Genomic DNA, 13633 nt, shown 5'->3' on the forward strand with positions numbered 1-13633 from the left:
TTTCTTTCCTTCATCCCTTTCTTTCGTTTCATTTGACTCTTCCCATGTATTGTGGAAACGTGAATGATATGGCTAAGAATAAAATAACCCACTTTCCCAGTTTTCTTTCTTCGTTCCTCTGCCCACGACGCCAAAAGAATTTTTTTTTTTTTTTGGTAAGGTACGACGCCAAAAGATTTTCATGACATTGCTTCTCAATTTTGCCTGTGTTATACATACACTGCACATCCCAATCTCGACCACTTTAGGGGGAATAATGGATTTGTCTGAATCTTTAATTTGCATAGGCTAGATCCAATTAAATCCATCGAGTTCGGAACCATCCATTTATGTCTATCCGCTGCTGGTCTGATAAAAGATGCAAGTTATGCAATGCAGAAAATTAAACTAAATTATGTGGAAATCATATGAAAATGATTTAAATAGTTTTTCTAGGGACTAAGGTCAATCCCCAAATTTTTAAGCAATGAATGATAAAATCAAAATCAAAATTTAGGTGTCAACACTTGGTACCTGCGTGTTCGTATTGAAATGCTCTGCATTGTGGTAAATTTTTTGTACATGTTTGAAGCTTTTAAAGGTATAAAAATGCATATGAATCTCTAAATACGTGTATATTTTGGGGTACTTCGCATTTTTACATGTATTTCCCTAGAGTTTTTGAAATACATAACCTAGCTTACATGTAAGAGACCACATACAGATAATATATTGCATGGTTGATAGTTAGCATGTATAAGATGCTTGCAATTTCAGTATAAAGCAAACTCAAACAATGATAGGAGATTTATCTTGCATTCTGCATTTGATGTTAATTAATGCTTGAATTACTTGTGTATGGATTAGCATCATGCTACGCTTTTATGATTATAATAAAATGTGATCATTGAATCATATGACTTGATTATCTTTTTTAGTGTGAGTATGTAGATTGGTAGAATTCGATAGCATTCTCACCTAGAACTTAAATTTTGCACGAATTCAATAGCATGTTAACACGTGGTGGTAAAAGCCATTTCATTACCTTTGTGGATGACTGCATTAGGTATTTATATGTCTATCTCCTAAGATCAAAGGATGAAGCATTTGTTATGTTTAAGAAATATAAGACTGAAGCGGAAAATCAATTAGAAAGGAAAATTAAAGTTCTACGTTTAGATAGAGACAGAGAATAATTTCCTAAATGATTTTTCATCCTTTTGTGAAGAACATGATATTATTCATCAAGTTTCATCATCATACACTCCATACAAAATGGTTTGGCATCAATTGTATGCTATCGAACTCGAAGTTACCATTTAATCTTTGGGGAGATGCATTGCTTACTGCATGTTATATTCATAATAGAATACCAACTGCGAGAAATAATATCAGCCCTTATGAATTGTGAAAAGGCAGAAAACCAAACATGTCATAACTTAAAGTGATGGGTATTTGGCACACTATAGAGTACTTGACCCTAAGAGGACGAAACTTGATCCTAGAGCTATCAAAAGTTCCTTTAGCTTATCGGCTTCCTAATTTAAATTTAAATGTCATTGTAGAATCAAGAGATATTGAATTCTTTAAGAATAATGGTATATGGATTCTGAAATTATTGAGAATAATCCTTAATTGCAAAATACAAATAACTCATAACCCATAGAAACACATGTAAATTCTCATGAGAAAATAACAAATGATTCTGAAGACATGAATGAACCTAGAAGAAACACTAGAGCAAGAAAAGCGAACGATTTAGGTCCAGACTTTATTGCTCATTTTTTCTTGTTGAAGGGGTCAGAGATAATAATATGATAAATACCCATAGTATTAAATTTAGAAGGTGATCTTAAAAGTTTTATTGATGCTATACCTTCTAGAAATTTTTGTTTTTGGAAAGAAGCTATATATGATGAAATGAACCCCATTATATCCAATAATATTTCGGTATTAGAAGACTAACCAAAAGAATCTAAACCTATTGGATGCAAATGAATTTTCCGGAGAAAATACAATTCTCATGGTCTTATTCAAGCTTTTAAGGCTAGACTATTAGCCAAAAATTATAAATACAAAGAAAGAATAGATTATTTTGATATGTATGCTCTTGTAGCACATATAACATCTATTTGATTTTTTTTTTCTTTAGCATCCATTTATGACCTTTGCGCTCATCAATAGATGTCAAGACTACTTTCTTAAATGGAGATTTAAATGAGAAAATTTTCATGAAACAATTAGAGGGTTTTTTTCTTCTTGAAAATAAGATGAAGGTATGAAAATTAGTTAAATCTCTTTGTGGGCTTAAGCAAGCACTGAAGCAGTGAAATGAGAAATTTAATTCAATTATATTGTCCGATGGTTTCAAGCCTAATAGTGCTGACAAGAATATTTATTCTAAATTCACTAAAGACTGTGGAGTTTTAGTATGTTTTATGCATTGATGATATGTTTATCTTTGGAACTATTATAAATGGAGTCAATGAGACTAAAAAGTATCTAACTTCAGACTTTAAAATGAAAGATTTGGGAGAAGTAGATATTATCTTGCATATTAAACTTAAAAAATATAGTGGCTTATTCTTCGAGTCAATGTGACTACATTGAAAAAATGTTAAATAGATTTAAACATTTTGGTTTCAAAGAAGTAAGTACTCCGTTTGATACCATTATCAAATTAAATAATAATGCTGGTAGAGCAGTAGCACAACTTGCATATGCGAGTGCTATAGGGTCTTTAATGTATTTGTACTAGACCTGATATTGCTTTTCCGTGTGTAAGTTGAGTAGATAAACTAGTAATCCAAATATAGAACATTGGAATGCTGTCATCAGAATTTTTTGTTATCTTAAAAGAAATAAAAATTTGAGATTGTTTTATACTAATTATCCGCCTGTAGGAGAAGAGTGCACCGATACTAGTTGCATTTCTAGTGTGGGGGATAAACATTCCACTTCTGGATGGATCTTTGCGTTAAGTGAATGTGCTGTATCTTGAGCAAGCAAGAAACAAACATGCATAACTCACTCAATAATGAAATTCGAATTTATTGCTTAGCAACAAGTGGGAAAGAAGCTAAATGGACAAGAAATTTGTTGTTGGACATCAAATTATAACCTAGTCATATGCCTCCTATTTCCGTTCCTTTATTACGGTCAGTCACTTTGACAAAGTTTTATAGTAGCATTTATAAAAGTAAGTCTAGGCATATCGGTCTAAGACATGAGTATGTGAAACAATTGATTCAGGATGGTACCATAATAATTGTTTACATGAGGTTAAGCAAGAATCTAGCCAATCTCTTTAAAAGCTTTACGGGATAAGTATACTATCGGTGCCATAACTTTCAAAACGTTCACTAAGTGCCATAACTTTCAAAAATCGTTCACTTGAGTGCCATCGCTAACGTAGACGCTGAAAAGTTGACGTGGTACGCCGGAAAGCTGACGTGGCAGGTCGGAAAGCTGACGTGGTACGCCGGAAAGGCGACGTGGCAGGCCGTAAAGCCGACGTGGCATGCCGGAAAAGCTAACGTGGACGTCTAAAAAGTTGACGTAGCACTCAAGTGAATGTTTTGAAAGTTATGGCACTTAAGTGAACGCAGTACACAAGTTATGGTACTTACGGTGTACTTATCCCAAGCTTTATCAAGAGATGTGGTAAGGCGACTTCAAAAGAAATGGGACTGAAACCCTTTGCTTTATATCACCAGTAATGGTAGCTCGATCTAATACTAGCATAACACTAGTTATATGATTTCATGGGTAAAAATAAGTTCTTGAAAGTTATTGTTTGACATCGACACTAGCGCGGACATGAGAAGTTAGTATCGTCTATTACGTTTAGAGGTTGAGTTATACTCTTAGTGAAGTGTAATACGATTTAGTAACGTGTTTATTAGTAACAGAAACACGTGGCAATACTTCACCCGTATGGGCTTAGAAGTGGTGCCGCTTCTTACGAAAATTGGGGTTACTTTCTAGAGAGCTCGTGAAATAGGAACAAGCACAAGACCATAATAGTTCTGAGTAATTATAAACTTCTCGCCAAAACAAAAGGTTAGTATATGTGTAGTGCATCCGATTCTATTATTTATAATAACAAGTTTAAAGCTACGCTACTTATTACTTTGATAGAGTTTTGAGGTACTTGCACTAAATAAAGGCTTAATTCGAAAGAGACCTTTATGTAGGTATATTAATCTCATGAAAATGTTCGCTGTATTGTTTGATAAGTTTTATTTTGTAATTTTATCTTACAAACAAAATGGAGGATTGCTAGTACAAACAAACTAAGAGGTGCTTTGTCCGACATCGAAAAGATATGAGTACGCATGTTGACTAGATTTGGCACTAACAACAATAACCATTGTGTCCTATTGAAATAATGTGATTGTTCACAAAAGGTTCTTACAACCTTTGAAGAGATGCGTCCGAATTATCCGTTCGGATATAACTTCTTAACCTTCGAAAAGTTGTCCGTTAAAAAATAACTTCCTAATCTTCCCGAAGGTTGTGTTTGTTCCAAGATTTTCTCTATAAATTCATGAATATTTCTCATTCATTTTAGAACTTTACTACTTTCATTTTTCATTTTTTCAAAGAAATGCATCCTTCTTCTCCAATTATTTCATTTGAAAAATCTTAGAGAAATATTATAATTACTATCTAACATTATCGCTTAAGACTCTTGGTGTAACCTGAAGGATTTTTATCGATAACTATTAGCAACGTTGTGAGGCAAATAATTTCTTAAAGAGAGTGTTATCACACTTCAAAGCCCGATTCCGTTATTCATCCCATTTGTTAAATTTCTCAACATTGTATGCATGATTGCATGACCGTACACATGACCATGGGCGTTGTTATGCGATGTGACGAAGAAGACCAATTCCCACCTTAATCAAGCAAAAAACCTTTTTGGCTAGGCCAACACATGCAAGACATGCCCATGCTTCAACAAGGAAGCATTAGACTTGTTAGTCAATGCTTGTCCGTTGCAAGGTATCACGCCACTACAACACCGATAATGATAAAGCTCCTATGAATCAGACTTCGTTAATCTCATGGACATTCAGAGATAAATATGCTGCTTTGCTTGGCACATTACAGAAGCGGATTGTGTAGTGGAAATTCTCACATAATAGAACAGTCGGATAACTCTAAATGTCCTAATCTATATGCCTTCATTTGTACAGGAGTAGACGAATTGCATGGGCCAATTGGACTTTGGTAGAAAAAGGTTTTGGAACGAACAAAAGTTTTTTCTTTATAGAGTACATGTCAGACACACAATACTGGGTGCGATTCCACCAGCCCTCTTACCATGCCCAACATAAAACCAGCAGAATTCAAATCTCTTGCCCCATGGAGCCGGTATATCATGTTGAACCATATGACGATCCACGCGTCGTCTGTTGGTAAGGCCCTGCTTGTAAAGAGCTAATCCAAATGCGAATACACGTCGTAGGAGTTCCAGTGCCTTTTAATACATATGACTTGCTACCTGATGCCAATTGACAAGGCTCTGCTTGTGCAAACCAAAATGGCTAAATGCTGTGGTAGAGTCCTCGCCCCTTTAGTGCATAAATTTCCAATTCATACACATCTTATTTGTGTAAGAATTACCTTGTGCACGCACGCTGGCAAGCTGATGTCTCTACACATGTATAGCAGAATGCTGCATGGGTCTGCATGTGGGCAATAGATAGTAAGAGAATTTCTTTCAAGGAGTGAAGCCATAATGGAAATTTCATTCGTCCAATCAAATTTCCATCAAGGAATCTCGGTGAAAAGGAACTTCTTTAGTTGTAAATATTCATGCAAGATATGTGTACTTATCAATCAGTCAATCCAAGTAAATATGTCTGAGTCTCAAAGAAAATCCCATCAACAGCACTTTGTTTGTTGCCTGCGAATATATGGTGCATACCTGAAGAAAATGAAGCATGATTTTCATCTTGATTTTTTCTCCCCTGAAACAATATATCTTCAAGGAAAGAAAGGCACCTTTCAACATTCTAGACTCTGTAGAGCTAATTTTGTAGCTTTGACAAATGAGATAAGGAATTTTTATCAATGGATCCTAAGCTCCAGTTACAAAGAGTGCTATCAGCATCCATCTTTGATATGTGTAGAACTGCATTATGGTGGTTGAATAGGGTTCGCCGATGACCAACGCTCACATATGTGATGCCAGCAGCTTTAATAAGCTGGTACAAATGAGCCTAGCAAAACAGCAAAGAATTAACAAACTAGCATCAGAAGAACTCCCTCATGTTTGATGCAAGTGAACTCTCTCCCTCCCTCAAGCAAGCACGCACGCATGCGTTTTCCCATTTTGCTGTAAACAATGAAGCACCAGGACTGATATCTAAAAACAGGTAGGAATCCAACATCCCAAGGGCTCAATTATTTTCGACCAAAAAAAAAGGGCTCAATTATTGGACATGCGATGCTTTTCGAACTATTTTGCTTAACTATTTAGCCCTGGTGCATAGAAATCGACCAACCGGCTATCACCTACAGCTTGTTGTGAAGAAACAGTCGCACCCATGACTCCATAGGACATTTTCCTTCCCCAAGAACCATCAATATACATGGAGTGTAAAAATTTGATACGAACTACTATTTAAATACCTCATTGTCCTCATCCAAGGCACTTGTTGCCTCGTCCAGTAAAACCAACTTCGGTTTTGAAAGCACTAGACGAGCAAAAGCAAGGCGTTGCTGCTCGCCAAGGGAAAGAACACTTGACCATTCATGTGTTGAGTCCAGACTGTTAAAACGAGCTAACAAATAATCCAGTCGAACATCTTCCAAAACCTTTACCAGATCATCAGTTGTGGGCATCTCAGGCCTTTTACTCCCATCTCCTGAAATCAGTCTCCGTAACAAGAATGGTGGCATACCTGACAGAAAACTATAAATCTCTAAGTAGATCAAAAGTTCATCTCTGGTATTTTAAGGTAGCTGATAACAACACATGTTAGATGCCAGCAGAAGAAAAGTAAATCAGTGTGCACTGACTCAAAGCAGAGGATAGCGATTATATGTATCACATCTTCGAACAGATGATACAAAATACACAAAGAAAACCAAGTATTCATTTATTAGCTACTGATCAAAACAAAATTGGCAGAATTTAAGTCCAAGGCAACAGGTTTGTAAGTATTTTTATACGGAGGAGGAACAAGTACTCTAATTTATTAAGTGAAAAACAACATCTTGCCAAGCAGCGCTGAATTGCTCTTGACAGACTGGATAGTCGATTCTATTACACATGATTCCAAGATGTAACAATAAGTTTTGCCCATACGAGTATGCATTCTTTATGCTTAGAAATAGGATTTGTTAACAAAGCAAGCTGGCAACGTGATCGCATATTTTCTTTGTATCCTTTCACTAGAAGACGCTTCGTCTGACTGTAGAAAAAGAGGAAGACGAAAGAAAAAGGAAAATATGCTTCACACTACATACCAGTTGATGAACTGCCATTTGAATTAGGAGTTGCTCCTTCAAGCCATGTGGGATATAGCAACTGTTCACGTAATGTTCCCAGATTCATATATGGCCTCTGAGGGAGGAAAAATACGCTTCTAGGAATCTCACTAGGTGTCTTCTCAAGTTCCCTAAGATTTGAAACGGCTGTGTTTACTTCAAGAGAAGCCATGCCCTTCGAAATGGGTGACTGGGTAAATTCTGCATCTTGAACATAGAAAGTGATTGTTCCGCTCCCACTATTCCAAAGACCAGCTATAGCTCTTAAAAATGAAGTCTTGCCGCTGCCACTAGGTCCCATTACCTAGTAATACACCAATGACTTTTAGTGCACCTGTATTATAACACAGGACATGAACTCAAATAATTATATGAGAAAATGTAAACTTACCAACAAACTGTCATTGCAGTTGATCTGTAATGATAACTCCTTGATTAGAGTTGTTTTACTAGTAGGTGTCTGCAGGGTCAAATTCTCAATGTGTAACAACTTTTGGAACATGTCCATAGTTACGGGTCCATTGCACTCAAAACCAGGATGCACATGGTGACAGATGAGATGTATGTGCTGCGTGGAGTCATCAGCATATTTACTGGTACTGCCATCCAGGATATCATCAAATTCACCTATCACAGAAATACACACCTTAGGGTCTCTGATCTTTTCAATATAGTTGTAGAACACAAGGCAGACAACTAGGAGTCTAGGGTCTGACCCAGAAAACAACATGGGGAACTTGTTTTCAGAACATGTTGCATTTTACATGAGAGCAAATTTGGACTTATATGCTGTACACTTATAAGCTCGTCTTCTTGATCCTCCCGAGGGAACGCAAGAGAAGCAGCAAAAATCAGGTTTTAACGAGAGACGTGGATAACAATATCTGATCTGCATTAGAAGACGTAGGAAACCAGCGAGATCGCATCATTAGTCAGACCTGAAACTTGTCAATGAATGGCCTGGAGAACGAGGAGCTTCACTAAATCATCGATGGTATAGACCGGTGAAGTGCCAATAGATGAGAATGACACTATTTTTGACGAAACGATCCGATCTTCTAAAATAACTCTGCCTTCTAATGGCTGGTTCTAAAAGTTAATGGACTAAGACTTAATACTTGAGATTTGTTGAAATTGTAAATCTATGACAGGGAAGTAGGCGGGAGAAAGTGCAAGTGCAATACCTAGACGGTCAATGACAGCTGAAAATGCACTAATAGCTTGAAATTGGTACACGATCAGAGAGAAATCTCCAAGGATATGATTAAAAGCAGATACAGACTGATTGATAACTCCAAACTCAATTTTCCCAGAGAAGTACATGGGAGCAACTACAGCCGCTGGAAGAATCTGGATGAGGTATCGGTAGCCATTTGTAAAGAACTCCAAGTTACGAGATGATATCAACAGTTGCTGTAAAAGACAAAAAGGTCAGAAAGGGAAAAAAAATCAAAGAGAGAGAGATCAGAACTGAAAACTGGAACATAATTCAGCAAATAAATCGAGTAGCTGATCATATCACTATGGAAAAGGACCAAGAATTCTCTTATTGAAAATACGGACATTTGAGGCTTTTTTTTTTTTTTTTTTCAAAGTCACTGATGTCAATCCTTGTTGCAATTAGGAACTTCCCACTCCCATGTGGTAGCCCATAAGTTGCCACAGCATCGAGGTTTTGCAGTTATTTTAGGACATCATCCCCCAACTTAAGTCTTATTCCCTATATATGATCAATAATGAGTCAGATACATCAATGCCATATCCGAAGACTAAATTTGCATGCCACCAGTCCATGTTATCTTAGCCAGTATGCTTGCACATTTACACCCCTTACAAATCCGCACATCATCTTAATGGGATTTTCCTATTTTATCCTACAGTACACCCTCCACCTCCTCCGGATACAGTCAATACCCAGTCTTTCTTTTGAAGACTATAACGGTAACTTTCCAATGAAGCATCCTTATTCAGCTATATTTCACCTTATGCGTGTTTCTCACCACCTATATTATTGGGAGAGCTAATCTGGCACGACAGCTATCAATTCTCCATCTTGTTCAATTTCACATAGCTTTATTCAGTGTCTATTTGCTAAACCTAACACATACTACATAAATGATTTTATATGAGCTGAAGCAGTTCCATGATTCTTTGTTAAAACAAAGAAAGGGCCAAGCGGCATAGAGTTCAAGAATTTGGTCGACGCAGTGTCATGAAAAGAGAAACGAGAGTGAATCGGAAGTCTCCATACAGTTAAATTCTCAAAAGCACTACTGAAGCGCTGCAGCAGAAGTTGCAATTCATTTTCCTCACCACCATAGAAAGCAATGGATTCAGCATTTTCTCGAACTCGTACAAGCCCATAACGGAAATCGGCTTCTTTCTTCTCTTGGAGGAAATTTAGAGTAACTAGACCCTAAGTCAAACAATAAGATAGCTATTATTAAACCTACACGATTATCACGTATATAAGTCACTTGAGAAAAAGGAAGAAGTCAGGGATCAGGAGGTTACCTTCCCGAGAAGCACGCTGATGGCTGTTCCACCAATTGAATATACAAGAAGAACAACAAAGAGAGGAGGATAGATACCATACAGGATATTGCTGAATGATATCAAGTCAACTGCAGCATTGAAAAATATCAAAGAGAAAGAAAGGGCTGTGCCTGTGAACGAACTTAGATCATCGACAATTCGCTGGTCTGGATTATCAATGATTGACTGGGATTGGATTTTGTAGAAGGTTCTGTCCTTCAGATAGCGCTCCATGTAATATCTGGTCATCCAAGATCTCCATCGGAGACCGAGAATTTCTCTTGCATAATCTCTCAGCACAAAGAACTGCAAACATGAGTAAGTAGGAGCATTTAGGTCCAGATATTGGCTAACTAGGAACTTTTTCGTCTCTATAATCAAGTTCCAGTTGATGGTGATGGGAAGACTATCATTTCACTGGGTCTTATTATCCTTGTATAAAGAGAGAGGCCACTCAACTAAGTCGACTTTTTGGCCCAAATGACTGAAGGGTAAGTAAGGAAGAGACCCAGACGGAGGCCATTCAAAGATAACAACTTGAACTTAAGCCTCCCATCGGTTTATACAGGACTATGACGCAGAGGAAGAAGATAGGTTATTTGTGCAGGGGCGATAAGAAGAGAGAGTAGTGCTATACTAAGCGCCTCAGAAAGTAGTGAGATTGAGAGCAGTGCAAGATGCGATGGTGCTCACCGGAATGCCACAAGCGAAACCACCGAGATAATAGAGGAGTTGCTTGGTGAACTGCTCGGCGTCCTTATCTTGCATTTAGGGGGAAGAGGGAGGACAGAAGCAGATCGGAGACTAACAAAATTAGCGCTCGTCACGTATTCAAGTCAGTCCATACGAACAACAGAACCTAAGTAAGAAAAGGAAAGCGATGCATGTCCTACTGGCGAGAGCATTGTAGAAGTCGCGGCCAAGAAAGTTGAAGCCAACGCTGACGCCAGTGGTGCCGAGAGTGAGCGCAAAAACGGCGGCGAGCTGAAGTCGGGCTTGGGTTCTGTCCTCGGACCACCAATAGGGAGCGGCCACCTTCCAGAATCTCCTCCATAGCCTCCGGGGACTGAGCCCCTTGCTCTGTCCCTCCTATGAACCCAAATCCCAAAATCAACAAAGTTACACCACCCAATGGTATAAGCAATCAATACTAGAAAGAGAATTAGAAGAAGAAGAAAGTAACCTGCTCATCATCTGATTGGGGAGTGGAGGGGGAGGGGGAGGAAGAGGATGCTGCCGCTGCTACTGTGGAAGATTTGGAGAGGGACTTGTTATAGGAGAAGGGTCGTGGTGGGATGGCATTAGTGTGGTTGGTGAAGGAAGTTGTTGCACTTCTTCTTCTTCTTCTTGTTAGATTTCCGATGGAGGTCATGGCGAGCGAATCACCGAGGGACGGACTTGGGAAGCGAAGGATACGGAGGAGGGTATCCTTATCCTTATGGCGTCTGACACCATGACAACTCAAGTAGCGAGTGCTGAGGGAGGAGGATGAGGAGTGCGCTTGCATATTCTCACAAATTACCACGAAAATGAATTTTGTCCAGAGCGACCATCCCAATTCCCAATCTCTCACGGTGGCGAGTGGCGACGGAGAGTACCTCTCGTTCCCAAAGCTCCACGACGGCAGGAGTTGGGGTGGGGGAACATTCTTATCCGCTAGGCTGAGCGTCTCTGGAGATCCCATGTTTGCCACGACACATTTTTGCACGACTTTTCAAACTTGTCTCGCCATTCTGACCAAAAAAACAAAACTTGTCTCACCATGATAATTTCGTTAACAAACTTCGACCCACCCAAAATGCCAACGTCAACACTAATGTCGTCAACCAGCCAATTAGCCATTAACTGGGCACATTGACATGACATCAATACCGACTCTGCTGAAATGATATAACGTCACCAAAAATAATCGCATGATTAAGATCGTCCAAATCAATACCCTTCCTCCTCCTCGTCATCCGGTCATTTGAATGCGGATGACATAATTTTCATTAAGCAAGCAACATTACCAATTGTGCTTCAATCTTATTGAACGATCCTTTCACATGACAAAGTTCAGGTTTTTGATTAAAATAAGATAGAATAGATACTTGATCATACAAAGGGTTAATGTATTAAATAAAAATTTATCGACTTTAACGTTGTTCGTACCACATAGGACGATCGACGCCGACTAGACTGTCTCTTTGGTGATTTCCAGTTGAATTTGGCTGAAAGAACTACATTGGCAAATCGTTAAGGCACAATTAAAAGGTTTAGGATTGAATTGACCGGCATATAATAGATTTAGGACTTTTTAAATAATTTTCTTAATAATAATATGGCGATGTGGCCACTTGAGAATTTTTCATAACTTGTATCTTTGATTTTTTAATTTTGGAATAGGTAAAATTAATGGGGCCGTGGATGCTAGGATGGACCTTTCTTTGTAAGCGAGGAATATGGGTATCCTTAGATATCAATCAACCTAGTTAAGGGTGAATATTGCAGACTAGCGGATCTAATAGTCGACAATCGTTCGGACAATGTTCATTACACCATGGGCTACCTTCTACTATTGAGTCATGCCCTTTGGACTCATGAATGCTGAAACTACATCTATCCCAATGAATTTTTAGCTTGTTCCTTGGCCCTCTTCTTTAGCACTGGCATCCTTGACTTAAGTAGTCTCTCACTTGGATTCTTCTCACGTTAGATTCGAAATCTTAGTTAAACACTGGATTTGATATCTCATGTTTGTTTTTCGTATATTGTTTTTATTTTGTTTTACTTTTTTGCTTGGTCAAGTGTAGGTCTCATACTTTTCTCTTTTCTCTTTCATTTTGTTTGTTTGTTGATAAGTATTTATACGTAAAGATTACAAGTTGGAGAACATTGACTATTGATTGAAAGATTGATTTTCTTATTAGGAATTTTTGAAATGGTGAAATTTTGTTAAACAGTTAAAAAGCCAATTTATTTTCTTAATACGAAGAAACCGCTAATAAAATCTTGTGATCGGCTTGTCATTCAATCCTTTTATCGTTATATACTTGACCATGATTAATTCGCAATACCAATAAGTTAGTGGATAAGTGTTATGGTATGTAAACCTACAATTATTATCTTTATTGAGGATAAAACTTAGAGCACATACTAAAATTTGGAGAAAAATAAGCTAATTAATGTTTCTTTCCTCACATGATGACCTATACGAATACATAACACAGAATTTGTCGCTAATTCAACCAATCCCCAATACTCAAATATGTTCATTAAGTATGCATAATTATTGATTAATATAAGTAAATTAGGAATGTTAACTTGCTTGTTCCGAATTTTAATTTCTAATTGTAAGATTGGATATAATTTATTAATCCGAACATACATATACATGTATTGGCCGGCTTGGAGACATCGGAGGAAGACCATCATCTCTATCCGAGTATGATCATAGCTATATGTGTGTGTGAGTGGATTTCATTGTAGTAATATTACAAAATGTCCCAATTATATGTTATGTTATTTTGATTTCTTTCTATTTTTCTTTTGGTGAATAAGAAAAAATAACATGGCTTCTGGAGAATTAGCAGAAATTTTTTGCACCTCCTTTCTTTTATCTTATGTTATCCGATCA

At 37.6% G+C, this 13633-nt stretch overlaps 1 protein-coding gene across 10 annotated transcripts; it reads right to left on the reverse strand.

Annotated features, from left to right (window-relative positions):
* Positions 1 to 5319: 5319 nt before the first annotated feature.
* Positions 5320 to 11728, reverse strand: LOC115743431 (ABC transporter D family member 2, chloroplastic). 10 transcript variants are annotated; one of them, XR_007197591.1, is made up of 12 exons: positions 11201 to 11728; positions 10911 to 11106; positions 10711 to 10778; positions 9997 to 10323; positions 9734 to 9898; positions 8667 to 8895; positions 7874 to 8109; positions 7658 to 7786; positions 7462 to 7600; positions 6622 to 6893; positions 5915 to 6209; positions 5323 to 5672 (listed from the first exon to the last, which is right to left on the reverse strand). XR_007197591.1 is itself a non-coding variant. In XM_030678461.2 (11 exons), exons 1-10 carry the CDS (start codon positions 11699 to 11701, stop codon positions 6018 to 6020), a joined length of 2511 nt encoding a protein of 836 aa, XP_030534321.1. In that variant the 5' UTR covers positions 11702 to 11728; the 3' UTR covers positions 5323 to 5672; positions 5992 to 6017. The 10 variants fall into 10 exon arrangements, 4 of the variants coding, with proteins under 4 accessions (XP_030534321.1, XP_030534213.1, XP_030534095.1 ...); XR_007197590.1 differs by adding an exon at positions 5820 to 5914 and having other exon boundaries at positions 5992 to 6209; positions 7462 to 7786; XR_007197588.1 differs by having other exon boundaries at positions 5323 to 5410; positions 5489 to 5672; positions 7462 to 7786.
* Positions 11729 to 13633: the final 1905 nt, after the last annotated feature.

This window comes from Rhodamnia argentea, chromosome 2 (assembly GCF_020921035.1).
Source record: "Rhodamnia argentea isolate NSW1041297 chromosome 2, ASM2092103v1, whole genome shotgun sequence".
Lineage (NCBI taxonomy): Eukaryota > Viridiplantae > Streptophyta > Magnoliopsida > Myrtales > Myrtaceae > Rhodamnia > Rhodamnia argentea.

Bases quoted from the DNA above. Each gene is read 5' to 3' on its own strand.
- LOC115743431 (XM_030678461.2), bottom strand. From the start codon at position 11,701: ATGGGATCTCCAGAGACGCTCAGCCTAGCGGATAAGAATGTTCCCCCA. The intron at 8,110-8,666 runs GTATTGCACTTG...TTTCTGTGATAG, and splicing joins AGCTGTCATTGACCGTCTAG to GTGAATTTGATGATATCCTG. The intron at 6,210-6,621 runs GTATTTAAATAG...CTGTTTTGCTAG, and splicing joins CCTTGGATGAGGACAATGAG to GCTCATTTGTACCAGCTTAT.